Source organism: Rhea americana, unplaced genomic scaffold, assembly GCF_003343005.1.
Source record: "Rhea americana isolate MKP2758 unplaced genomic scaffold, rheAme1 scaffold_469, whole genome shotgun sequence".
NCBI lineage: Eukaryota > Metazoa > Chordata > Aves > Rheiformes > Rheidae > Rhea > Rhea americana.
Window position 1 is genome coordinate 248,283 of NW_028186611.1, and position 27,050 is coordinate 275,332.

The 27,050-nt window shown below is 42.6% G+C and overlaps 2 protein-coding genes across 4 annotated transcripts in view; both read left to right on the forward strand.

Moving 5' to 3' along the window:
* The window catches only part of FANCD2 (FA complementation group D2), a 55,639-nt gene extending 29,571 nt beyond the window's left edge, over positions 1 to 26,068 (forward strand). For all 3 annotated transcript variants that reach the window (XM_085316402.1, XM_085316403.1, XM_085316406.1), the window contains 20 exons: positions 36 to 151; positions 1,963 to 2,071; positions 2,873 to 2,971; positions 5,545 to 5,654; positions 6,724 to 6,870; positions 8,310 to 8,426; positions 9,386 to 9,514; positions 9,706 to 9,824; positions 11,145 to 11,258; positions 12,239 to 12,366; positions 13,789 to 13,888; positions 14,890 to 15,012; positions 15,801 to 15,894; positions 16,420 to 16,491; positions 18,227 to 18,265; positions 18,935 to 19,009; positions 21,227 to 21,301; positions 24,665 to 24,811; positions 25,375 to 25,449; positions 25,951 to 26,068. In XM_085316402.1, coding sequence (XP_085172528.1) covers positions 36 to 151; positions 1,963 to 2,071; positions 2,873 to 2,971; positions 5,545 to 5,654; positions 6,724 to 6,870; positions 8,310 to 8,426; positions 9,386 to 9,514; positions 9,706 to 9,824; positions 11,145 to 11,258; positions 12,239 to 12,366; positions 13,789 to 13,888; positions 14,890 to 15,012; positions 15,801 to 15,894; positions 16,420 to 16,491; positions 18,227 to 18,265; positions 18,935 to 19,009; positions 21,227 to 21,301; positions 24,665 to 24,811; positions 25,375 to 25,449; positions 25,951 to 26,013 — 2,051 coding nt within the window. In that variant the 3' untranslated portion in view covers positions 26,014 to 26,068. The remainder of the gene's footprint in view (positions 1 to 35; positions 152 to 1,962; positions 2,072 to 2,872; positions 2,972 to 5,544; positions 5,655 to 6,723; positions 6,871 to 8,309; positions 8,427 to 9,385; positions 9,515 to 9,705; positions 9,825 to 11,144; positions 11,259 to 12,238; positions 12,367 to 13,788; positions 13,889 to 14,889; positions 15,013 to 15,800; positions 15,895 to 16,419; positions 16,492 to 18,226; positions 18,266 to 18,934; positions 19,010 to 21,226; positions 21,302 to 24,664; positions 24,812 to 25,374; positions 25,450 to 25,950) is intronic.
* A 127-nt stretch (positions 26,069 to 26,195) lies between these two features.
* On the forward strand, positions 26,196 to 26,779 carry BRK1 (BRICK1 subunit of SCAR/WAVE actin nucleating complex). Its single transcript, XM_085316407.1, has 2 exons — positions 26,196 to 26,493; positions 26,574 to 26,779. Exons 1-2 carry the CDS (start codon positions 26,239 to 26,241, stop codon positions 26,598 to 26,600), a joined length of 282 nt encoding a protein of 93 aa, XP_085172533.1. The 5' UTR covers positions 26,196 to 26,238; the 3' UTR covers positions 26,601 to 26,779.
* Positions 26,780 to 27,050: the final 271 nt, after the last annotated feature.

A 27,050-nucleotide genomic window follows, 5' to 3' on the forward strand; every position in this document is an offset into this window, starting at 1 on the left:
CCACTCCAACGCATCCTCTTCCTGCTCTTCCCCAGGTTGCCCCCTCTATCTGACTGACTTGGAGGTTGAAGGGAAGCTGGATTCTCTCTCCAAGCAGGAAAGGGAATTTCTGTGCTCACTTCTGTTCTATGCTCTCAACTGGTTCCGTGAGGTGAGTAGAGTTGGTTTGGAGTCTCRTCTGCAGATTTTGGAGCAGCACTGAGGAGTAGCATTTAGAAACCTTAGCTTTGGACTTCAAAGGTGCAGTTCTTATTGAGGAAGAGTCTTTGGGAATCTCTTCCAGCAAGATCTTGGTGCTCTCTCCACCTTCTCTTTGCTACCATTTAACCTGTATGCTGCTGCTAGCAGCAACTGTGCTGTTCTTGGGCAGTCTCAAAGCACTGCCTTGCCGATGTTTTCTGCTGCTGCTTAGCTGCAAACTGTACACTGTGATTCATTTGAGTATATGAAAATGAATTTCAATGCTGCAGGCAGGATCTCATAAACCCCAACTATATCTCAACTATGAGGTGAGTGGAAGCCCCAGTAGGAGAGTGAGGGAGAGTGAGGCATCAGAAAGAGAGGCTAGTCTCTCCCTAATGCATTAGCAGAAGAGTAGCCATCAGGTCTAAAGATGAGATTATTCCACTCTACTTAGCACGTGTGAGACATCATCTGCAGTACTGTGTCCAGTTTGGGGCTCCCCTTGATATACTGGAGTGAGTTCAGCAGAAGCTGCCAAGATGAGGAGGAGCTGGACCATATGAGATGAGGAGAGACTAGAAAAACTGGGTTTATGGGAAGGTGAGAACATACTGTGGTCTTCTACTGTGGTCTCCTACTACCTAATAGGAGTGTATAGAGAAGATGGAGCCAGATTCTTCCCAGAGTTGTGCAGCAAAAGGACAAGTGGTGACAATCATGATTTGAAAGGGGGGAAATCCTGACCAGATAAAAAGAAAAACTTTCATCATAAGGGTGGTCAAATACTGGAACAGGGTTGTACTCCACTTCTGCAGAAGTTGAGATTTCCRTCCTTGGAGATGTTCAGTGCTGAACTGCCAAAGGTCCTAAGCAAGCTGTTCTAGATGACTCTACTTTGAGCAGGGTRTTGGACTAGAGGCCTGCAGAGGTCCCTTCCAGACTAAATTCTTCTGTGATTCTGTGCTTTGTTTTTTACCTCTCTGAACTTATAAAACACTGAATAGCAGTGACTTCAGGCAGATTTGGACCATGTATTTGCTAACATCAGAGACCAGTTGGTATGTTCCTTGCTAGGATTATTCTGAGTATATGAGCACTGTCAGAGAGCCAGCTATGTTGGTGCAGTTCTACATCCTAGTCCCCCCTGCTCTTCTCATGAGACTGCCTCTCTCTTGGCAGACTGGGAAGCTGAGGAGTCACCATTGCCACAAGTAGCAGTACAAAATTATCAACATGCACTGTAAAGGAGAGCTTGGCTGGTACAACTAGACACTCTCCATTTTCAGGGGAGCCAGTGACTATTAACAGTTCTGCCTTTTTCCTAAATGCAGGAAGGTGTTCACAGATGTAGGCTTCCGCAAGTTCTGTCCCTCTAAAACTTGTTCCTTCTGGACATCACATTTTTACTCCTGTGCAACTTCTGAGCCATACCCAGAAATGTTCTTCTAGGAAGATGTCTGTTTCTTATTACTGTAGAAAACCCTCTCTCTAGAGTTAAAAAAAAAAACCAGCTGTCTGCTAGTTCCTCTTCTTTTGTTAAAACTTGACTTGTAGGTTTTGCCCTATTGCTCCCCATAGATGGTATCCATTATGTCCATATTACCTTCTCCTCGGCTTCTGAAGAGCTTTTTTCATGCAGTCTGAGTCGAGTCACACAGGCCACTTGTACTAAATATTGTGTGCTTATTCGGCATTTGAGGATGTTAATCTGAAAACAAAAAGTAGTAAAAAGGAGTAGAAATCTCTCTTATTGGTAGTAGGTTTGGTTTGTGTCTRTAGGTTGTAAATGCCTTCTGCAAGCAACAGGATGCTGAGATGAAGGGGAAAGTTTTGATTCGTCTACAGAACATCACAGAGTTGCAGAATGTGCTGGGAAAATGCTTAGCAGGTGAGTTGGTTCCAAAACACAGATTCAGCATGAAGCAAATATGCGATTGACTGCAGTTGAGTTACACAGTCTGTTGTGAAGAATTTGTATGTGAATGTATGTTCTGCATCTGCCCCAGCTGCAAAGAGAAAGGTATTGACTAAAACATCAGTGAAAGAAGTATATGCTGCATGTTTGCAGCGRCCCAAGAGTTCATGCAGCAATAGCTACTATTTTCAGTTCGTCTGAGTCCAGACTGCCCTTCTTAAGTCCTCAAAAACATCTGAGTATGTACTTTCAGTTCCTCTTCAACTGTTCCAATACAGGCTTAACAGAATCTGCTTGAACATGGTGGATACTGGAATAAACCAGCCTCTATCCTAAAGAAACAGCATGTTTCCCTGGTATTCAAGTTGTAACAAGCTTTCCATTATGATCTGTGTTTGTAAATCAACAGATAAACTCCATCCTAGATAGAGAGCAGCATCAACACCTTTAAATTGCTCCAGTAGCACTACAGGGGCAGCAAGGAAAGGACTCAGATGTGGCAGAGCTTTTTTAGCATCACTAACATGGACAAATGTCCAAAGACAGCCCAACTTTTGTTATCTTCCCTGACCAGTGGAATGAAAAGAATTATAATTCCAGGGTAGTGTGCAAATATGGTGAGGGTGATTGGAGCCAAATGCACCAGAACATAAGAGCAGGGGGACATTCACCAGGACAGTGAGGTATGGGGTACTTCCTCTGGATACATACCTTGCTGATATTTTGTTAYTTAGGAAATGAACTAACCAATTTTCTACATTTGGGCTCTTTCAGCAACCCCTGGCTATGTTCCACCACCAGCTACTTTTGATTCTGAAGCCCTGGAGGCGGTACCATCCATCAGTGCTGTTGGTCCAGTGAAGAAAAAAAATGGTAAAGAAAGCTTGAAATGTTTAAGCAAATAGATGTAACATGAGGCTTAACTGGACATGTTGCACTGCAGCCATTGCACCTGTGTGTGTGAAAAGCACAGAATTCCTGGTATGGATATCTAGTTTGTTATTTTATCTGCAACAAAGGTGGGGATATTAAAAAAAAAAAAAAAAAGTCCTACCCCAGGTAGGTGATAGTCCATCTTCTTGGGGGAGATGATGGTTAACATCCAATATTTACAACCCATGGCCTTTGCTGACTGTTTTCACCTGCCAAAGTATTTGCTACAGTAGTAAGTTGTTCTGCCTTTGAGGGGTTTGTGCACTTTGTGGTACTGAGATTGTGGCTTGAGCTGCTTGCCAGTCTCTGTCCTTTGGGTTRTACCTAGCTGATCTCTTAGGAACATTGTCGTGGCTCTACTGTACAAGAAAATGTCTCTTTCATCCTTTCCTGTTTCCAGCTCCCACAGAGAAGAAACAGACCTTGCCTTTCAGGATTTTAAGCTGAATTCCTGAAGATTTGGTTTGTTCTTTCTATCTTCAGTTCTGCCTCTAATTTAGATTAACATTGACTGGAAAAGTGCCTGTGTTTTAGCCAAGTTGGACCTACTTAGGGCTTCAAAACTTTACGTTCTATTCAATGAAAACAACCGGACGGATGACACAGATTGGAGAGCCCTTTTCTCCTGTGCTTTCTCTTWTGCCAAACACGTTCTGTAGGGACTGAACCTGTCACGTAGGAGTTTTGAATACAATAGGAGATTTATGGCTATGCTCTGTGGAAAACAAGAGCATCCATTGTTTCAGATATTTTATTTTGAAAGAGGGAAAGGAAGTGCTCAGACAGGTAAGCCCAGGCCAGACCTTTGCAAGCAATTCCTGAGCTCAGTTTAATTAGCTACAAAAATCAGTAAGTGTTATGACTGTGGGTGAAGCCTTGAGAAAATATAGGTGTAACACCAACCTCTCCCCTCTTCTAGGTGTGCAGCATCTCATTGTGTTTGAGCCAAATGTGATAGTTCTTGCCATCATATACAGAGAGGTTCCCCTCTTCTCCCCACACCTCCACTCTGTTGCCTGATTTCCTGTCCCTCATGTTGGTTCTGGTGGTCACCTGATGACACAGTAAGCCACTTTGGCTTTTTACTTTCTGCTAGGTTGGTTAGTTTTTCACTTGTTGTCTCTGCCTAACCAGTGATCAGACTGCCTAAGTCAGTGCAAGTACAAGTGTTGGGAGTATGTGGCTCGGAGCATAAGAAGGAGATAGAAGGAGAAGGGGGGCTGCCACAGGGCTGGTAGATCAGCTCAAGCCTCATCATGAAATTTAGCCTGAAATGATTCCTCCGAGGAGAGGGAGCAAGAACTACCTCATCAGTGCAGCAATTGTAAAATGGCAGATGAAGGCATATACCAAATTTTATGGTTGTTGGAGATTTCCTTGAGCACTCCCTTTTTCAATTTGCTTATGAAGAAGTTGGGTAAAAAAAACAATTCCTGAAGGACTACCCTTGCTGACTCCATCAGAAAAGTGCCCATTAAGCCCTACCCTTTGCTGCTTCCCCTCTAACAAGCTTTGAGTCCATGAGAGTACCTTTTTTTCCTGTCCCATCCCAACTCARTTCTTTAGTAGCTTTTTGGTACAAAACCTTGTTAAAGATTTTTGAATCTCTTCTGCCTGCTGGATCTCCCTTATTCATATGCTGTCAACATCCTTGTAGAGCTCTGACAGGCTAGTGAGGCAGGCTTTTCCTCTGCAGTAACCCTGCTAACTCTTTTCCAACAGACTATTTTTCTGCATGCTCAGTGATTTTATTACTGTAGCCAACTTAGCCATTTTCCTAGGGGTCTAAATCAACTCAATGGTCTCTAGRGAGATCTTTTGTGTCAATGAAAATTACACTAGCACACCATCAGTCCTCTGGATGCCCTTGTGCAAGTATCACCTAGTGCTTGTGACTCGTCCAGTTAGATGTCAGATCTAAGATGTGGCTTGTCTGATTGATTTAATAATTCTTGTATGATTACTTGAAATTCATGTAGCTCCTCTGACCTCTCTGCTACACAGTGCTTTGGGTATGAGAATCTTCCCAGCATTGTCAGCAGTAAAGACCAACATGAGAAATTCACTGAGCTACTCTGCTATTGCCTTAGCATCCCTGTGTGTCCCTGTTGTAGTTCTATGTTTTATCTTCCTTTTCCTAGTCCACCTCCTTTCTTAGTACTGTGTCTGAGACAGCAACACTAGTTTTGTTCCAAGAATTTTTGGAGAAGACCATCCATTTTTGCGATTATATTGTAACATGTTTAAACTAAAGTAAGAAAAGTGAGACTTGTTTTAATTTCTTACTGYGATTTTGTTTTAAAAAAGAAGCCAGTTGGGGAGGGAGCCCAGAATGTGTTTGGCTCTGTTTTGGACCATGATCCTGGCTACAGATGACACACAGTCTATGTGTGTTCCACACGTAGATTTGATTAAARTACAGCCTGCACCATTTCCCTGTCTTGAAGCCTAGTAGCTCCTCCTGTGTTGAGTACAGTGTAGTCTTTGTTTCTGAAGTCATTTTTCTTTTCAAGGCAAGAAAAAGAAGCCTGATGGCAGCAAAACCTGCTTTGCAGACCGTTCCCAAGTGGRTGACAGTTCTGAGGGAAATCAGCCTGATACTGAGCTCTCCGAGCTGGAGAAGGTAGTTACATACTCCCACGGACTTGGGAGAAAGGCAGACAAGAGGAGGCAACAAAGAAGCGTAAATAAAAGCACTGAGAGGAGCTCTTAATTGCAAAAGTTAATTGCAACTGAGAGTTTCAATTCTACTTTCTGACATCTGCCTACCATCTGAATTTTGAAAACTGGTTACCAGAGGCCAGCCACTCCAGCAGGGCAGTGCAGATGTGTGGATTTTCAGAAATACTATTAGTTATTCTCTGGTTATGACTATGATAGGTTTCTATTTTTAACCCAGTTTTCATCTCCCAAAATGTACAGATGTGATAACTGAGTCAGATATAACAAAATAATTTAAGTTACAGGGAATAAAGTCTTCAATAATTTTGGGAATCTTTCTTACCTGTGTACTAGTCATAAACTAGTTCTTAGATGTCATGCTCTGTTCAAGACTAGAAACAGAATGCAGAAATCTTGTTGTGAGGCATATGTAACGTACATCAGCTGCTGTGACAGGGCCATATTGAGCAAGTCTCTGAGAACGTTATCTATCAATTGAAGGCTCCTCCAACGTAGCATTGTAGCAACGCAGGCAGTTTACTGTCCTGGTATTTCTCAGAGAGAAAATTATTTGCCTTCATCTTCTGTGGTGCTTATGGGCCACTGCCTTTCACCAAGAACAGGTTTCATGGTGGCTGTTGATTCACAGAGAGGAGATGGCAAAGATTATTCCAGTTACATAGATATTATTTTTGTTTTCAGAACATTTTTAGTGCCTTATGTAGTCCAAAATGAAAATGTTTCTGATTYTATGTGCTTGTCTCTGCAGTAACTGTTGAAAATTTTTATTCATTCTTTTTCAACTTGGTAAGAAATATAGAAGACAATGGGAAAGAAACAGCTTTCTTTGAGCTAGAGAGCATGGTAGGAAACTGATAGAAAAATACACTGATGTCAACAGAATGGCACTCAATTAGACAATGCCTTGGAAATGACAAGAGATAGTACTATAGGTCCCATTATTTTACAAGATTTATCCTCTGTTAATGTGCAGCCTTGGCCGCAGTTTAATTCTGCCATTTGCTTTTCAGACAGCTGCTGAAAGAGAGGCGGGAAACCCTCTGGCCCAGCTGCAGAGTTATCGTCCGTACTTCCGAGAGTTAGACCTTGATGTGTTCACTGTATTGCACTGTGGGCTGCTGACAAAGCGTGTCTTGGACACAGAGATGCATACAGAGGTGAATGTAACAGTGCCATAAACCATACCGAGATCATTTTGTATAACTGGCTTTCTCTGAGGCCTTGGCTTTTTTTTGTTCTACTCAAATGGATAGAAACTGATGTTAAGAAGTGTTGATTCAGGGCTGTGAGCTGGGTGCCAGGAAAGGATTAGCCCCCCAAAAAAACAAGTACTTCAAAGCACTGAGATGAAAAGAACTTTCCTGAGAACAGTAGACATGAAGTACAGCAACGACATTAGAAATAATGCAATATAAATGTTGCACAAAAGGGAAAGATACCATATAACAGGTATAGACTTAACAGAAAGAAAATGCCTTTAATATTGAATGCTGCTACGTTCTAGCACGTTAAAAGCACTAAGAGTTGGCCACCCTGTTAGAGAGATCTTCTGACATTTAACTAATGGTGCAGAAAGGCAAGCGTCTCAAAGCATCAGCAGATGGGAAACTCAGCACAAATGTGGGATCAGTGTCATGGGTGTGGCCTCACAGGGCAGGGTCCTGTTTATCATCTGGGCAGTTTTATAAAACTGCATTAATATGGATATGGAAAGCAGAAGTGCTTAAGTTTGTTATCCTGTTTGCAGGCAGACTGAGTCCAACTGTAATCTAATTTTGTTATGCTACAGTAAAATTACTAAAATGTGAAAAGTTCACAGCTTCTACTTTTTTTGAATGTAGCTACTGCCTTTTATTCTTCTTCCTCTGGTATCTTTGTGTGTCCTACTTAGTCTGAAAACCTTAACTTACAAGAACATGTTACATGCTTTTTAAGTCATATTAAAGCTAACTGAAAGGCCTACAAAAGTCTATTAGCATTCCAAGATCATCCCCCCTGATCTTCATACTCCTTGGATTATGAATAGACTTTTGCTTTGTCTGCACAGTGTCAGCACAATTAGATTCTTGAGCACCCCTCCTCTGCAGGTAGTGCTGAACGGCCTGTGGGAGGCTGGGGTACCACCTGGCCTGCTCCAAGAACAACTGTGTCTGTGCTTGCAGGATACAGGTCCTTTGAGAGACTACTTGACAGATCTCTTGGACTRTGTGGGATTATTTCAAATCACTTTTTGCTCAGTTGGTGGTGTGATTTTTTTGACTCGCTTAGGCTTAAGCCTTTTTTTATCCTTATCATCCTAGTGGCATTTTGAACTTCAATGTATAAGTGGATTCTCTCTCAGCAGTAGGATGTTACTGCTTTTGCCTCTGCTGTGTTCAGAGTGCCAGGTTCACTTTATGCATTGAGCAGCCCAAACCAGTGAGTCCATACTTGCAACAGGGGAGATGTTTAACTCTAGCATCTACCAAACTGGTCCCTGGTTGAGATTCACTAAGCTGGTAGTCATAACTGGAAATGGAGGGGATGGAATTGAATCTCAAGACACTGCAGTTAGGCGCTGAGCCCTGAAAATGACTGTTCTTCCTTGTAATTGCAGGTTAGTGAAGTTGTGCAGCTGGGGCCCGCTGAACTTTTATTCCTTCTGGATGACCTGTGCTGGAAGCTGGAACACATGCTAACCCCAGGCCCCACAAGACGAGTCCCCTTCTTAAAGGCATGTACAGCAGCAATTGATGGGGAAATACTGAGGCTGAGCACTCCAGTGGCCCCCAAGCCTTCCTTGAGAGAGATTATTTTCAGAAATCACCGAAGGATTAAATGGCATAAAACCCATCAATAGTGTGTCTGACCCCCAACTGTGTGTCAGAGCAGCCCTTGCCCTTTCAAAAGACACTTCTGTACTGCTTCCCTTGCTAAACTGTTTGCAGCATCTGATTCCCTGTATGTTTCAGGAAAGGGCATGTAGCTAAAGGGGAACCCTGTAGCCTTGAAGCTTGGGTGACTCTTTTCCCAGCCCAGCTTGGAGAGACTGGCTCTGCTGTGTGAGAAGCAGCTCAGGTCAGAGGGCTACAGGAGAAGCTAGGCCTCTGTGAGGGAGGAGTCTCTGCCCTAATTGCTCTAACTGAAGGATAAGTCTCTAAATACAAGAGAAAGGCTCCTCTTCTTGTTCTTCTTCTGCATCCGCTAAATAATGGGTGAGGAACACTAGACGATGTTGTTTTTAGAATATCACCCTGACTGCTGTGACTCCTTCTTGCATTTCTGGCTGATGCCACCAAGAAGAAAACTTGTGTGGTCCAACATATTAAACTATAAGAAACTTACTACAGCAGCCTGACTGACTCCTTAACATTCAACCTTCTTTTTCCTTGTCTCTGTAGCTGTTTTAGTTCCCATGTGCAGAGACTCTGTCTCTTAGTGTTTGAGTAAAGTGTAAATGAGCTATGTGTTTCACATTAGTTTTATTCTTTGCATGAAATATTATTCACTTGTCTGAAAGTTGGAGCTGCTTGTTCAGCAGAAGCCAGCTTCCTTATTCTGTGAGTCTCCCTGGTAAAGAGTATGACATCAGGAATTGCACAGCTCAGAGGCAATCTAAGTAGCAGCACTTCATATGAAGTTCTTCTCAGGTAAGACTGATGAAAAAGCTTTAAACTTTTGGGTTTTCTGCAGGAGAGGAGCTACAAGGATATTGGCTTTTCCCACCTGTGTCAGAAATCTCCTAAGGAAGTTGCTACATATGTAGTCAAGCTACTAAAGCCACTGTGTAATCACATGGAGAACATGCACAATTACTTTCAGGTTAGTGGGCAGCAATTTTGCCTTGGAATTGTCAAGTTATATCACCTCTAAAGATATTTTTAGTTTTGTAAGTGGGAAGGGAAGGAGAATGGATTTGGCTGCTTCTGTTTATGGGAATTTATGTAAATAGAACCTTTGCCATTATTTTCCCCTGGAAGAGTGTTTAATAAATGGTTTGTTCTGTATTTAAGGCAGTTGTTACAGAAAATCATGGTGTGGTAGATGGACCAGGGGTGAACATTCAGGAGCACCAGCTGATGTCCTCTTGTTACCAACAATTGCTATTAACTTTTCGCTTCCTATTTGCTTGGTGAGTTTAAAGAGAAGAGTGTATAGTCACATAAATAAGTGAAGTCTGTTTATTGCTTCCTTTTCTTATTTCTTTTCTTCAAAGTATTCGTACCTAGCAAATGGCCTGTCAGCCATGTAGAACAATATGCTGCAGTGGCTGAAGACTTTAAGAACACACTTTTATAGTTATGACAAAGTCTGTTGATTGACCCTGAACTGAATTAAGGCTGTGTGTTAACACATGTGGTTTTGAATTAAGACCAGTGTAAGTGGCACACCACCACACCTAGCAGTGCGATTCTCATTCCGCCTAGAAATTTTGGAATTTCTTACCCTCGACTATTCCTGGACTGATCATTTACTTGTTAACCAACATTAATATTGATTGCTCCTGAGTGCCTATCTTGTAAACTGAAGAACCTGACACATTTAATAGGCACCTGTAACAACAGGTGTAGCTTAAGATAGTTTTGCTGTTGAGGTTGGATAGAAAGTAACATAGTTCTGCTTTACTGTGGGTCAGGCAGGAATATATTTGGTCCATCTGTACCACTACGTAAGTCCAGCAAGCAAGTTCCAACTCCTTTTATGTAATTTAATCAAGTCCTCATACATATAATTTATTCTTACTGATTGTTAACTACTTTGCATGTTAAATGCGCACTTGACCTTTATCATTATCAACTCCTTGCATTCAGTCTACAGTCTATCTATAATATGGACATATTTGAGCATTTCCAGCATATATATATCCTCAGTGAATGATTTCACAGAAATCTGGTAGTTCAGAGGATCAGTGAAGGTCTATGCAGTTTTCATGCCAGTTAGGCTTCTACTTGTAGTTTAAGAGGTTACCAGGCATTGTCACTGCATTTGAACTGTTCATTAGACATACTTCTTTATCAGGTCTGCATAACCTTGTTTTCATGTGTGTGTGTGTGTGTGTGTGTGTGTGTATATATATATATACACACATATATACATACATATATATATATATATATATATATATATATATATACACACATACATATATATAGACTTCCACTTGCAAGAAATGTCCTGGCCCTTTCAAGCCAGGGTCTGAACTCTCATGAAAAGTTAGTATGCTGTGTGCACAAGGTTTTCCACTCTGAAAAAGATGAAGTGAATGTATATGATCCAAGCTTGCCATCAAAATCGGTTTCCAGTTTAAGTCTCCTATAATTTTCATGTTGCTGGGCTCTTCTTGGTGTAACAAGCTTCTTTATTTTTCTTGTTGCAAACATATCCTCAGTTAGCTTTTGCATTTTATAACTGTCCTAATTTGATGATGAATTGGTGTTTTTTCTGCCCTTAGGAATGGATTCTCTCAGCATGAAAATACTGACTTGCTAAGGTCAGCCCTCCAAGTTCTTGCAGACAGGCTAAAGCCGGGAGAGACAGAATTTCTTCTTATTGAGGAGCTGATAAGGTAGGATCAAGCAGGGCTTTGTTGTTGTTGTTGTTGTTGTTCTGTATTTGTTTGTTTTCTTTTTTGAGGAATTTTGAATAAAGGTGTGTTTGACAAAACTGACTTATTATCCATCAAAGTCAGGATTCTAAAATCCAAGTATGAGATACTGTGTGAAGATCCAGGCACAATCTGACACACTGAGTGGAAGAAACATGCACAAGGAATTTGATATCAAAAATACTTTGAAGCATGTATTTTGGTTAGAAATTCTTGTCTGGAGTCTGAAAAGCAGTCAGCAATCAAAGTCCTGTTGATTTGAAAGGTTTCTAAATGTCTTTGTAGCCTGAACTTCTGCCACTGCACAAGGGAAACCTATTTGATTGTACTAGGAATGGGGTGATTCACAATTGTGAAAGTTGTTCATAACTGATGCAACCTCTGTTGGTTGCATCTGCTGAAGGAGAGGGAGGTAGACAGGCATCAGGAAATGAGTTATCTTCTGTTAGTTGCTGAAATCCGAAATAGTGTACRTCATTAGCCAGAGCAAACTTTGCATTACTCTCTGCTGTGCTACTGGCCAGGAAGGTCTTGCAAAGACCAAACCACCAGACTAATAAAAGYGACTGTACTGGAGGTGTATGAAATAAGGCATGGGATAGGGCAAGGAAGCAGATCACATGGTTCAGCCTTTTAACAGAGAAGAGCTTTGTATTCATGGCAATGCATGAATGGCAATACATTCAAAGCTAATAAAAAGGAGCTACTGCATTATAAAATTAGTCTGTGAATCTCATTTATATGCATGCTATTTGAGAATAGGAAGTCAGTAGGATTCACAGAAGGAGTAAATATGTTCAGCATAGTTAAAAGGCACTGCCTGAGACAAAACGCTGGGCTGATGAGATGTGGAATCCAGGCTGATCCTTTTTATTTATGTGTTTCTGGGAGATTACCCTGTTTACACTGTCTTTACCATTTGTCTTTCCTGTCATCCCCAGTGAGAGTTTCCAGTATCTAGTGAATTTCCAGCAGAGTGTTCCCAGCTTTCAGTGTGCATTCACCCTCGCTCAGCTCCTGATTGCCATTGCTGAGAAACCAGTGACCGGCTGGAAGAGAGAGAAAATAGGTAACATGTGAAGAACCTCTTATCATAGATTAGTTCTCATGCTGTCCTTCGCCTGGAAATCTTAAGTTCTGTCTCTGGAGTGCTTCTTACGTGGGAGAAATTTCTTGTAGGCATCCTGGCAAGCTCACTGGGGTGAACAGTCCTAACCATTAAATAAAAGGAACAACAGTAAATTTCTTCAACGCTCTTTTGGTATTTGTTTTGCTGTATCTCAGTCACATACATGAAGGCAGACTACAACTTCATTAGCTGATGTTTTTAAAAGTCAGTCTCACAGCTTTTAAGATTTCTAAGGCTAAGAACTAGTCTGCTGTTCAGTTTTAGCACCTATTTAACCACTCTTTATGGAAGTGATCGTAAACTATATCAGTTGTCTTAGGATATTGTGAAAGTTCATCTTCAGAAATGATGGAAATGAACTATGCAAACACAACTGTTGCCTTGGGGCGGGAGGGGGGTTAGCATATCTGTTCTTAGCACTGTGAAACAAGTATTTTCAGTCAAGAGAGCAGCTCTTCTCAGGGATTAGAACTGGCTCTGTAAGGGGATAGCATTCAAGCAGGTAAGGAATAGACATGTTTGCAAGGAATATTCAAGAAAACTATTCGTTTTCCATTTTGTTAGACACTGAAATAAAGAATTTAAACATAGAGTCACCCCTCTCAGCCATACGCTGTCATGCTGAAACACCTCTAGTCTTTCTCAGATCCCTGCAGCCAGGGATCTGGCTGTAAATTCCCTCCTTTGTTTTACTATTTTACACAGTCCTATGTTGAGAGAACAGTTATTTCTTGGCACATTGATTAGGCAGATTTTAATTAATAATATCTTGTTGTTAACTATTTCTGCAAGAGACAAACAGCTTTGTGAGTAGCTTTAATTTATGAAATTTGTAAACTTTAATCTGTTCCAATTTATTATTAAAAAAACTGTAGCCAAAAAGAAAACTCAGTTGTTACTGGAATTCCATTTCTAGAGATAGATGCCCTAAGGGTGGCCTATCACCCTAATTAAAAAAAACAGAACAAAAAAAAAAAAATCAAAAACCAACCCCCCATCCAACTGGCTCACTATATGAGCTACCAAAGAAACAGATCTTAATATAAGTTTGTCAGATAGAAATGGCCAGGGATAGATGACAACTCTGATCAGGACAAGTATTCCAGACCAGGAATGCTCTGGATATGCGTGTATTTTTGTTATTGTGACACGTGGCCTTTACTGCTTTTTAGGGAGCATGCATTCTAAATTACTAATGTTAGGGCATACTGGGTGGTAGAGTGATACTATGATCTTTTGAAAAGCCATTTGGACACACAGTCTTTGTATGGAAGAAGGAAATTGTCTTGGATTCGTGCAGTACACGAGGAAACAAAATACATCCAGATCTTTCTTTAAGATCTTATCCCTTATCTTTGACAGCTTCACTAGCGAAGCAGTTCCTCTGCCAGTCATGGGTGAGTCCCAGTGGAGACCGAGAGAAGGGCAGCCAGTTCAACAGTGCACTGCATACTCTGCTCTGGTAAGACTGGGCTGAATTCAGTTAACAGCAGGTCTTTGTAAATAATCTTACATTGTGCATCTGTCCAGGTTTTCTTGATGATTCAAGCCCCAGGACCCTTAAAACTAATTAGTGGACTGTGTGCTGGGTTGATTTGCAAGGGAACGTGGTCAGGTTGGTACTTTCTGCAAGCCTACGTGGAAGACATGAGCAGTTCTTGAATTTTTGAAAAACAAATTTGAAAAGCTTAATTTTAAAATAAATTATTATAAATGATTTTCTCAAGATAAAAAGCATAGCTTGGACCCAAACTGACATTTGTGAAGTCAACAGTTTTTAACATAGCCATGTAAGTGATCTGATTTTCTTGAATCTGAAAGGGAATTTAATCATGATCTGAACTTTCTGATTTCTAGGTTGTCTCAAGCATTCTGAGACACTCGAAAGAATTTGTTTCCAATTACAAGGGATCATGGTGCTGTTGCTGTAGAGGGATGATCCCTCTCATCATAACCTTCATACTTGCACTTTTTTTACAGCACTAAAAGACAGTAATAGAAAAAAATTTGTCTTGGCCATTGGCCATAGAAGCATATATAAACCTCATTTTTGCTAGATTATACCTTGTCAGTATACATCAGCACATCTGTATGTGTGTGTATATACGCACGCATGCACACGCATAGAAATATGAATCTGGACCAAAGTATGTGTTTTCGCTTTCATGAAGCTTAAGGCTAATTTGCTCTTGCTAAAGTCAAGGAGAGCAGGATTGAGTCTTAGATCAAATACAAGAGTGAGTAAATATTAAACCCAGATATGCTTCAAATTCTGGTAGCTTTTAATGCATTACTGGGACAGTTCTAAGTGTTTGCTTCAGATTTTCAACAAGTGTTTACCTTCGGCATTAGAATAAACTTGACAATTTTAGGCCGCATGCTGCAGATAGTGGAGAGTTTAAGGACTTGCTGTCTTACTCTGCATAATATTTAACGATGAACTAAGCTGATGTTTGGGTTTAGCGTCTACCTGGAGCACACAGATAACATCTTGAAAGCCATAGAGGAAATCTCCAGTGCTGGCGTTCCTGAGCTGATTAACTCTGCCAAAGATGGATGTTCTTCTACTTATCCCACTCTGAACAGGTAATTACATCAATATAGACCTTGAATTTCATGAGATGCACAATGTAAATTTCTGCTTTTTTTATATATATTTCATTTTCTGATTTTCTGGTCTGTCTTTTTAGGTTACAGTTTCATGTTAGTACTGTTATGAGCAACACAGGGCACTTCTAAATTTTTTTTGGCAGTACAAAATAGATCAGTACATAGTTAGCTTTAAATCAGGGTGGAATGTCCTTGTGCGTATACACAATGTTGAGTTAATTATTTGTGAGCCATTTTAATTGGCAAATGAACTGCTTTCATCATCAAGTATGTTGCTTCTTTCTATGCTACTGTGGTGGCATAAAGCACTCTAAAAGCCTACCTCAGAGAGCTGCAGTGGCTGTGAGCAATCCTGGGCTGGTATGCAGTGTGCAAATGTACAAGGATTCAAGGTGTTTCTGCTGCCAGCACAGGAATTTGGAAGCATGGTTTATGCTGGAGTGGCCAAAGTTCCTGCCCTTAAGAACTACAAAAGTCTTYTTGTGCTAACAGCTGCAAGCTTTATATTCTGCACCTCTCAGAGCTATGAAGGGGAGGAGGGTGTCTATGTGTGATTCATCCTGGGGAAGTGATAGTGACTTTCCCTACCTGCATAGGGGCTGGGCTAGAAATGCTGATGAGTCCTAGGGTCAATCTCCTGTCCTTTTCTACTGAGAAAGGTGCCCAACTGAGCTGCCTCCAGTTTTCCACATTGTCCTAGGGACAAGAAGCCTATCTAGAAGCTCAGAAGATGGCTTTTAGTTTTGCTCTTGCTTTCTCAACAGGCAGACATTCCCAGTTTTCTTCAAAGTAATGATGGCTCAGCTGGAGAATTCAATGAAGAGCATCCCGGCTGGGAAGCCATCGGACTCAAGTGAGGTAGGGAAACAAAAGCATCTGAACTCTTCAAGGGTATAAAATATAAAGTATATGTAGCTCAGACAGGACTTTACTGCTGAACTTTCTAGGAATGGTATTCAGATATATTATCCTGTATATCAATTTTAAGCTATAAATAGCATTCTTTGTGGGTCCTGCACCATGTCAAAAATCCAGTAAATCCAACAGAAGCAGTAGCCAAAAAATAGGTAATAATCAGCAAAAGACTAAGTTGTGCAGCTGGTCCCGCACACCTGTGTTGGAGCGCAGAAGTATTTCACAACTAGGAGCTTCTCTCAGAACCAAGGAAATGTGTTAATTTTTAGTAGTTTTAAGGCATATGGGCACTGATGAGGCTGGGATTGCAGTGAAAAATCTGCCTCTGGTGAAGCTTTGTCCCTCTTTCTTAAACATCGCCATCACTACTTTGGGCTCTGGGCATAGTGAATGCTGAGAGAGCGTTCAGCAAGGTGAGAGGAAATAACACCATCTTGGTTACTATGTTGTCCCCTTGCGTCCCATTAGGTGCAACTGGAGAAGCTGTTACAATGGAACATTGCTGTGCGAAATTTCCATATCCTCGTTAATTTGGTCAAGGTGAGGAGCTGGTATGTTCTTCTGGCTTTCCCTTCAGATTCCCAGCAAGGCTCTGTGTACACAGGCTCAAAAGTGCAAAGAAAAAATGTGAAGTATGGTTTAGTGGTGAAACAACCTGGAGATGGTAACTAAAGCCAGTCATAATATGTGTGCAAGGATTCCCATTTAACTTGCTCTTTAATCCTTCCTATTTCCTACAGCCTGCATATCCTACTAGCATAGCTTTCATATAAATAAAAAGTCTGTAGAAAGGCAGGATGATGTAGAGAAGTGCAGGGAAAGGACTGAGTGAACTCCTAATCTGCTAATACAGTGTCTGGTGTCTGACAGGATCTACTGTCAGCTCTGGAAGAGGCAAGGGGAACAAACCCTGCAGGTAGATCCAGAATAACGCTTGACAGAAGGAAATATTCTCCTTATCTACTTAGCTAGAGGCAGGTTAATGCTCTGAACAGGAGACTTTAATTCCTGTTTGTATTCTGGCACAGTGCTTATCTAACAGCCTCAGCTGCACTTGCTCTCCACGGTCATGTTCAATCTTCCTCTGAATCCTACCAAGACTTGCTGTCATCCTGTAGTGGTGAATTACAGAAGCCAGTCCCACTGGATAAAATGTTTCCTTTAATGTGTTTTAGAGCCTATTACATTCAGTGTGACAGAGCGTAACCACGGTTTAAGCAGAAGCCAGTACAGCTGCACTCTTCTTTGCACTTAAAATGGTCATTACTGTATTTGTTTTTCCTATATCTGCCCTGACAATCAGCTAGTCCAGCTTTCCRAGTCTTTGTTTATGAGCTTTAGTGAACTGAGCTGGATTTTTCTGTTCACCTGCCTTCACTGGGGCCCTATCTGCACTCTAGATGTGCTCATGGCAYCTGCATTTCAAGTGCATAAAGGGTAGAGCTGGCTCAGCTAATTCCTTTTTGCAGTCCATAGCAGCACCTGGGTACTTTTGCAGCACCTATTGGTGTCTGTGCACTGTGCTAGTTAAAGCCTTCACTAGCTACCGAATTGGTCGCGGACAAAAGTATGATGCATACACCAGAAGAGATCCTGTAAGAAAGCTGAGACCATCTATTTAGTTTCTTTGTTTGCTGTTGGAAAACAGCTGTGTGTGACTTATGCATAGTGACATTTGGCACCTTTTCCAGCTGATGCAGTTAATTTAACAGTGAGATGACCTCCTCCAAAATACGTTATTTTGCACATCTCAGTTTTGCTTTGGCTGCCATGTGGTTACTTGCCTTTCAGCTGGACTAGATCTCTCAGATCCCAAACTATTTAAGATTTCAGCAAATCTGAAGATAAGTTTGTCACTTGCAGAAGGTCCACCTTCCTGCTCCCTTCGTTTTGGATTGTTAAGCAACCATTCATCCAAATATTTCATTCTGCTGTTAATCTGCTCTCTCTTTTGACCCATTCCCATTTAAATACCTTTCCTAGTTACAGTATTGTTGTCTCTTACTTTTTTGCGATACTTGTGTGATCAATGCAAAGGCACAGCACAGTGCTTTTGTGTACCAACCCTATGCTTTGTTCAGTGACACCCATTCATGCACTCAGCTGGTGCTCTCTGTTGAAATTTGAAAGAAGTTATTGCCTCCAAATAGCACTCCTCTAATGAAGAGCATGTAAGCAGCAGTGTGCTATTTTTAACTGCTGCTGTGCTTCCACTGTTTCCTTTAAATTTGTGGATTGATCTGGCCTTTTTTTTYCCCCCTTCTTGTCTAAGTAGGTATTTGACAGCAGACCTGTACTCAGCATCTGCCTGAAGGTAAGCAAGAACACAAAACAATGAAGAGAGACGTTTAAGTACCATCTTTTTTGAATCGTTGCCTTAGTGGAGTAGAGGGTGGTTACAGAATTCTCTCATAAAAGCAGATACTGTTTTTATATATATAACTGTCTTCCACTAATCCTCCTTGAATGGCTTGACTGCAAAGACTTCCTGCAAGTGGCATTATAGACTTTAGACTCTTTCTCCTCACTCTTCTCCATAATATTCTAAATCAGAGGAGACATCACAGCAGGCAGGTCTCTGCTGAAGATGAGAAAGGTCATATGTCCCTTTGCAGCTCTCCCTTTTCTGGCTGGGATTCATGTAGTGACTTTGTCATGTTCTATTTATCAGTTTTGTTCTCAATTTGCTAATGAATAAAACTGGGGATGTGTACAAGGATGAGACCTTGTCCTGCTAACTTCTCTCTTTTTTTTAATGATTAAAATGGTTCTCTTTACTGATCCTGTACATCCAAGTACAGCCTTTACATGAATATAGCCTTTAATAAGATCTCTAAGAGAGAACAGTCTCCAAGGTAGCTTGAAAGAATGTGTCATGATCTTGTTTGGCTTAGTGATGGTTCTTTGAAAAGGAATTTAAACCTGCCTTCTGAAATGGCGAAACATAGTTTATAATTTATAAGAATTTATCATTCTTTTATAGTATGGCCGTCTCTTTGTGGAAGTGTTTCTGAAGCTTGCCATGCCTCTCCTGGACTACAGCTTTAAAAAGCACAGGGTAAGTATTTTGGAGACAGAACTGTCTGGAACCAGTTGGGAAGCTAAAGCAAGAACACAAGCAGCTCTTTGTTGCATTATAGCAACTCCAGCTAGCAGTGGCAGACCTGTAGATCATAGTGATATGGTCTGTATTTAAAAAGTTCACTCACTTGGCTGGATGCACATGGAAGAAAGCTGGATTTGTCTCTGTTGTTTTCTAGTCAACTGCAAAGGCAGCCTGCACTACCCCTCTTCCCAGCTTTTGCTGTCCACACAATGAATTATTTCAGAGCTGAGCCAAGCAATCTGCAAGTCTCTGGCTTTGCATGACCAAGCAGTCAGGGGTGTTCAGCAGTCCCTAGAACAGAGAAATGAATATCAATACCCACCTTTTTTATAAAGAGGTGGTTTGCTGAAATCAGAGCACCTGTGTTAGGGAGAAAGGTAAGGATTAAGTGGCAAAGGGCTAGAAGAGAACAACGTTTTGTCCTTCTATCACTGATGCCTCATTGACATTAGCCTTCAAGACATTCAAAACATCTAAGCATTAAAAGCACTTCATGGCTTGTCTACTTGTGTCATCAGCCAAAGGCTTTGAGATCACAGACAGTGTGACAGCTGAAGTCCTGCAATACTGCAATGTTTTTTAGCATGTTGGCATCACATAACCTTATGTGTTGCACTGTCAGCAATCATTCTCATTTGAGTTTACTGCATTTCTGCATTCTTGTCCTCCATTCCCTCCTCTTCAAGGACTCTGCTTTGACTGGAAGTCTACCTGAAGTTATGGAAGGCACCACAGAGACAGTTTCTGAGAAGCTAAATGCAAAGAGTTCCATAGCAGTTATCTCCTTGGCCAAAAAAGGGAGGATGGCAATGTATCCTGTATTTCTGAAAGTGACAGTCTACATCCTGAAGTTCAATTTCAGGATAGTGTTCTTGACATTCTTCCAGTTGTTCAGGGAGTAGATTCATTAGCTGTCCTCTGCCTTCAGTATGTATATTGTTACAGAATCACAGAATGGTTGAGGTTGGAAGGGACCTCTGGAGATCATCTAGTCAAACCTCCCTGCTCAAGCAGGGTCACCTAGAGCATGTTAGRCAGGGTTGCATCCAGGCGGGCCTTGAATATCTCCAGAGAATGAGACTCCACTAGGAGATCATCCCCTTCTACAAACTTAAGATCAGCAAAGTCTGAGGTACTGTCAAGATACCTGTTACTGACTTGGTCGAACACAACTGATGCTTGCTATAAAGACGTTCCTGTCTCTGGTCACATGTTGGTATGATACTTGCCTGCCCAGCCCTTTTTCAGCAAACAGATCACCATTGCCTAACCTATCAAGGACTCCGCTTCTTTAACAGGACTGCTTCGCTGCTAAGAAAGGAATCCTTTTTGACTTCAATCTCCTTCAAAAATTATCACCACAAATGTGTCTCTCAAAGAGTAAGAAGCCTGTTTAAGCAGTCAGATTACTCAGGGCTTGTGTTATTGAGAGGGACAATGTCTTTGAATTAATTTTTAGAGCTTTGAGCAGTACAACATGCATATGAGTGGAGATGGACARACCAACCTTAGTGCACTTCATGGCAATGAAGATGCACTAAGAATGATTCACTGAATTCCCCCTGCTTTGTTGCAAGGCAATCCAATTTTGCCAGTAAGACTCATTCTTTGGCTTAGTCTGAACAGCTTGTCTAACTTTCCAATACATAACTCCTTTGCATTGCACTGTTCTTAGGGATGATGTGGGGGGAATGAGGCTATCAAATAGAGAACCAGCTGCTACCACTGTACAACAGAAAATGCCTTGTACTTTGCTCAAGAGGAAGAATTGTTCAGGTTTCATGCATTTTGAATACCATGATCTAGCAATCTATTTTCCCTCTGCTTTCCTTATTTCTGAAGGTTGTGCTCAAGATAAGATTGGGCGAGYTTGTCCTGATCCTAAGTGTGCAACTTTGGCTGATGTGATTTGGTTTCCAAGTCTGATGCAAAACAAGTTTCAGCTCAGAATGCTTGGCCTGGTAATGCTTATGATTTGTGTGGTCAGACTTTCATTACTGGTTACTTGACTATATGCACAGTGCAGGTTTCCTATGACCTCATCCAATTTGTCTGATGTTTTCTGCACATGTACAACATACCTTTGAAAGGATTAGTAGGATTAATACTATTTTAATATTCTTGTTTGCGTTATGGTCAGTGATTTGCTGTTCTGCTTCTTTATTACAGGATGATGTGCAGAGTTTGCTGAAAACCTTGCAGCTGAGTACCAGACAACTTCATCACATGTGTGGCCATTCCAAAGTAAGATAAGCTCTAATTGCTGTGCAAACTCCTGTCATAAGGAAGACTTATTTCCCTTCCACTGCTTTTCCAGAGCATAGGCAGGTTCTACCTGCAGGCTTCCAACAGTATCAGTGCAGGCAGAAACTCTCAGAGGAGGAAAAATAGCCTTGGTTGATGGACTGAAGTTGAAATATTTGTGGAAGTGGCTGAGTTGGATATCAGATCAGGTTAGCATGCTCTGTTTTTTAGGACAGAAGTTATTGACATCTTTGGTTGTTGGCATCTGTAAGGGGGTATTTTTGAGAACACAAGCTAAGACCTTAGAGGCAACATTTGCCTTTTCATAAGATATGAATGCCAAATTCATAATATGGGAGAGAAGCATTGGCAGAGATCAACAGCCCTATGAGTTACAGGAATCATCATCAGGAGTTGGACAGGGGAAAATCTACACAAAATSCTCTTATGATGCCTTTTTGACATTATTACATTGACATTGTTACCAGAGAAGAGAGCAAAGGCAGTGGATTATACTGGTGACACCCAAACCAGTCTGCCAGTCTCTCCTAGGGGACTGGCAGGAGGGAAGGGGGACAGGACTAATAGCCCACTTACAGTGCAGAGAGCCAGTGCTTCTTGTCAAAGATGATCATGCAGGGAAATGCAGTTAGAGGGAATTTCACATGCATGATGCTTTCTTCCTGTTGGATTCCCAAGAGGACCAAGAATACCTGTTCTAGAGGGGAGCTCTGCTGGAGTATTTGAAGGGAGAAAGTTAGGTATTAGCATGGCTCCCTGAGCTAGATTTGCTAGGGATTTAATCACAACCAGCAGCAGGGAAAAAAAAAAGTCTAGGTGAAAATCAGAACATGGCACTGCAGTCATCAGTATGGGGAAGTACCTACCCAGTCAGCTTGGTGACTTGGAAGCTGGCACAAACCCTGAAGATGCTGAAGAGCCCTGCTGATGTTTGAAAGTGAAATCCCCGTGCTCTCTTTAAAGTCACAATTCACCTTGTAAAGAAGATGACATCCCTGCACCTTGTAATCAGGGTGTTTGTCTTTGCACTTGACCGGCATTTTCAAGTGCTGTGCGGATAAATGAGCTGCCCTCTATCCAAAATAAGAAAGCACAGCCCATGGTCCCCATTAGCATATAACTGCAATTCATGAATAATGAATTTTGGCATTTTGCCACAGCTTTTGCTATCTGTTGCAATCTGATTAGGTCTCTGTGCTACATCTTTTTGCAAGAATGAGAAGGCAGGAGCTGAGTTGAGGCAAATCAATGTATGCAATAAATGCTCCATTTCTGTTTGAAGAAGATTTGATGCTGGCTTTTTTGTTAAACTAGTCTTGATTTTTCACTTTGATATAAAACCAGTAATTACTCACTGACATACCATGCAGCATTATTTAAGATTTGCTAGTCTTCCTCAGCAGGGATACCTTTAAAGAGCATTTCACAATAGACAGTAGCACTCAGCTTCACCTGTGTCTTCCCAAGTCTTACCATTTACTTTTCCACACCAAGTCTCTCTTCAGTTTATGTACCTAATACAGGACGTAAGGACAGTTTCTGGAGACAGACTTTTGCAAAGAGCATAGTGCTTTGAGTCTCTGAAGCACTTGCATACAGTCAGACAGGCTTCAGGGTCTAGGGAGCACAGTAAAGTAGATAAGGTGTCATTAGTGAGGTCTTCACTGATTTTGTTCTGGTTAAGACTGCTAGGTGCAGGGAACAGACTGGTGTTGGCACTGAGCTACTATTCTCTTTTGGCAGAACATGAAGCAAAGCAGTGCTGCCCTCCTTCCCAACACATCTTGAACTTTTTCAAGAAATGAAGCTTATCAGATTTCAGAGTAGAGCTAAAGAGAGCATCTTATGCAAGAAGGATTTCATAGCATTTTCATAAAGGAACTTATGCATAAAGTGATTGCTTACGCTTATGGCAGGTTGTCTGTTCTGTATTGCAGATTCAAGACTAGCAGGAAGACACTACTCAGACAGGCATGCTCACCTGGAGCTATATCTCATACAATACCTGGCACAGAAACTCTTCCTCAGCTGATTTTTGCTTAGAGCAACTCTATTCATTCCCTCCTGTCCGACTTCTCCAAAAGCCAGCGCTGCTTTGGTCTGGACAAGTTGGATTTGGAGTTAATAGTGCACACACATTTTAAGTACCTAATGTTCTGGATATGGAAATCTGGTCCAATTTATGAAAGTGTGCAACTTGTAGGGCACATTTTCTAGCCCTCTTGCAGAGTCCCAGAAAATCACCAAAGAATACTGCCACCACCTAGTCCAGCATCCCATGACTGTACTGTGCCAGGTGAATAGTGATTGCAATGACAGCTACTCCCACTATTTCTGGACTATATTGATGCATTACTACAAGAGTTCTCACTGACCCTCAGGAACTGCATGGGACACTGAGCAGGGAAAAATTGCCATTGCTCARCAGTAGCTTGCTCAACACCTTTCTCCTCCTTTTCCTGCTGTGCTTCAGAATGCAGTGATTTCCTGATATGAAACTTGCCGCAGGATTAGTTTGCAGCTTTTGGCTATTAGCAAGTACCTACCTCCTTTCTTAAGCAGGTAGTTTCACAGTCTGGCCACTTGTAGCATTGCTTTTTGCTGTGAATTAGCAATGTTTGATTGTCCGGTGCTGACCTGCATAGATAGCTCTGTTAGTTCACCGAAAATTTCTTATATGCAAGAGTAAGACTTATGCACCCTGTCAGTTGCACATGCCACCAGCACCAGTAGCACTGAAGCTTCCAGATCTTCATGTGCACACAAGCTGTGGCTGCAGTGAGCAAAAGTGATGAGCGATATGAGATCTGTCTGAGCAGAGCTCTGTGCTGCTGTTCTTGGGGAACAGAGCAAGTGATATCACTTTGTTGCTGAGATGATGGAACAAATGAAAAGCAGATTCTCAAAAGAATTTCCCAAGTGTCAGAAGAATTCATCTGATTTATGTGGAGGAGTTACTAGCCTCTCTCAGGAGTTCACAAGAAAAGCTGAGGCTTCTTCTATTTTTATCCAGAGTAGATATAGCTGTTAGCATTGTTGCAAGGAATTATTTTGTCTTTAGAGAAAATGCGTTTCTCAATTTTATTTTAAAAAAGCAGATATGAAAGAGTTTGGCTAAGAAATGACACAGTCTGGCCAAACTTTGTGGGGGCATGGTCTTTCCCACCCGCCTATATAACCATGGCTTGTATTAGCACAGCTTCTGGTGATCGTTACAACACAGTGTCATTTGCTAATGAAATTCTATCCCACGCCTGAGTCTATACTGCCTTTTTTTTTAAAAAAAGCAAGAAAACCTAACCAAGAATCAAGTGTAACCATATTGTACTGTTCCATATTTAGATTCGACAAGATCTTGGACTGACCAACCATGTGCCTTTGTTGAAGAAGTCACTGGAACAATTTGTGTATCGAGTAAAAGCGATGTTGGCGTTCAACCACTGCCAGGAAGCATTTTGGGTGGGCATCCTTAAAAATCGGGATCTTCAGGTGAGAAACACTRTCCTGTCTGAGGCAGTTAAAAACTGGGGAAGGACAAAGGTCATGCTGTCCAGACAACTGTAACTCTGCCCTTTTGTGCAAGTACAGCTGTAATGCCACACTCAGCATGATCATAGTCGGGTCATATCTAGTGCAACAGAAGGAAGCATTTTAGTCCACAGTTTCAAGGGGTACACATGGTCCATTGCTACACAACTGGGGGATCCCTCACCGTAAGGCTTCCATGCTTAAGCGACTGATTTTTATTTTTTGTAACAATGAATATAAGGGATCCTTCCTCTGGGTGGTAAGAACTACGTGCAAAGAAGGGAAGAGATAAAGGCTGCTCGAACCCCTTTTCTTGCGCTTTCTTGTGTGTGTGTCCCCTAATAGAATCCAATCCTGACCATCATCTTCCTCTTTTGCTGTACAAGCACGATGACCAAAGCAAAGGCTGCTTTTTACTCAGTTATGTGAGATCATAACTAAATGCTGCTTTCTTCCATTCTTCCCTGCCATGCTTTGGCTGCTTCACATAAATTCAGTACAGCCTTTTTTTGTGCTTCGCTTAGGGAGAAGAAATCTTGTCTCAAGCATCCGAGGAAAGGGATTCCAATGAGGAGGACTCTACCGAAAATGTGGCTGAGGTACTTCTTTACAGGCCACACTACCTGTTGCTTTTAATTACTTCTGCCACCTGTTAAAACTGTTACTATAAGGCAGAGAAAATGCTGGGGGGGGGGGATAACAGAGCTCTGCCAAATCAGGCCTCAGGCTTAACTCATTTAAAACCACCGGAGCAGGCAAAATCTTGAGACATCAGGCTGATGCCCACTGCTCTGGTTATGGTGTCTCTTTTCTCTAAAAGTAACTATTTATTTCCTGATGAGGTAGGGGCTTGGCAAGCTGGTGAGTGAAAACCTGAGGAAGCCGGGAGGGAGCAGGGKTGTCCTCGTGCGGCCTTCCAGTGCAGTGCGCTCCCCACAGCACCGGGACGCCTGGCAAGAGAGGAGTTCTTGTCGTCAGGGAAACTGTGGCTCTCCTGCCTGTTGGTGGGAGCAGCAGGCCAGGGCCCCCGGGAGCGAGGTTCGAGGCGGGCAGAACCGCCCTGTGGGGCAGCGCGGGCCTCACAGCAGCCTCTCCCGCAGGAGCCGAGCGGCACGGCGAGCGAGTGCAGCGCCGAGAGCAGCGACGAGGGCAGTGCCGAGTAGCGGGGGCCGCGCCGGTGGCCGCGTCTGTCACAAATAAAAGTGATGCAGAAGCGCATGGCTGTGGCAGGCTCGGGGGGGGAGGGGGGACGGGACGGGCGCCACTCAGGCGGGCGCGAGCCGCTGGGCGGGGCCTTGTGCGCCGGCACCGGAAGCGGCAGGGGTTGGGGGGGAGGAGGGAGTGGTGCGCAGCCGCGCGCAGGCGCAGTGCGTGGCGGGCGGGCGGCCATGTCGGTGCAGGAAGACCCGGTGCAGCGGGAGATCCATCAGGACTGGGCGAACCGTGAGTACATCGAGGTGATCACCAGCTCCATCAAGAAGATTGCGGACTTCCTTAACTCCGGGCGGGTGGGCGGCGGCGGGCCCTTGACTCGTAGCCCTCACTGCCGCTTCCCCGCAGACATGTCGTGCAGGTCCCGGCTCGCCACGCTGAATGAAAAGCTGACGGCTCTGGAGCGCAGGATCGAGTACATCGAGGCCCGGGTGAGTGGGGTGGTGGCAGACCAGGAGCAGGCGGGGGGCTGGGAGCTGGGTCCTAGCTTAGCTCTCTTCTCTTTCCACAGGTCACGAAGGGTGAGACGCTGACATAAACCTAATGCAGCCCTGGGTCCCCTTCTGTTGCCATCAGAGAGCCGCCGCCCTGCACCGGGGTCCGCTGTCATCTCTGCGCATGTCACCAATAAACCACTGTGCTCCTGCCCTGACTGCTCTCTGCCTGCCTGGAGCCGGGCCACGAAGTGTGGGCTGTGCAGCTGCTGTAGTCATCTCAGATGTCTCACTGGTCCTGTGTGATTTCTGATCCTCCGTGCTCAGGGGTCTTTAATGAGAGGGGAGATGCTTCCAGAGTTGCTAGGCCTGACCAGCGTGGCTCAGCCTTTGAGGTGCTTTGTAGCCCTGTTGGGATCACCAAGGATAATGGCTCAGAGGGTTTCTCAGTCTGCATGCTGTCGTGGCTGGGTGGAGGAAGCAGGCATACCCAGTATGCTGCCTGTGTTGGAGATTGTCCTTCACTAGCAGCTAGGAAGAAGCACATCTTCTCC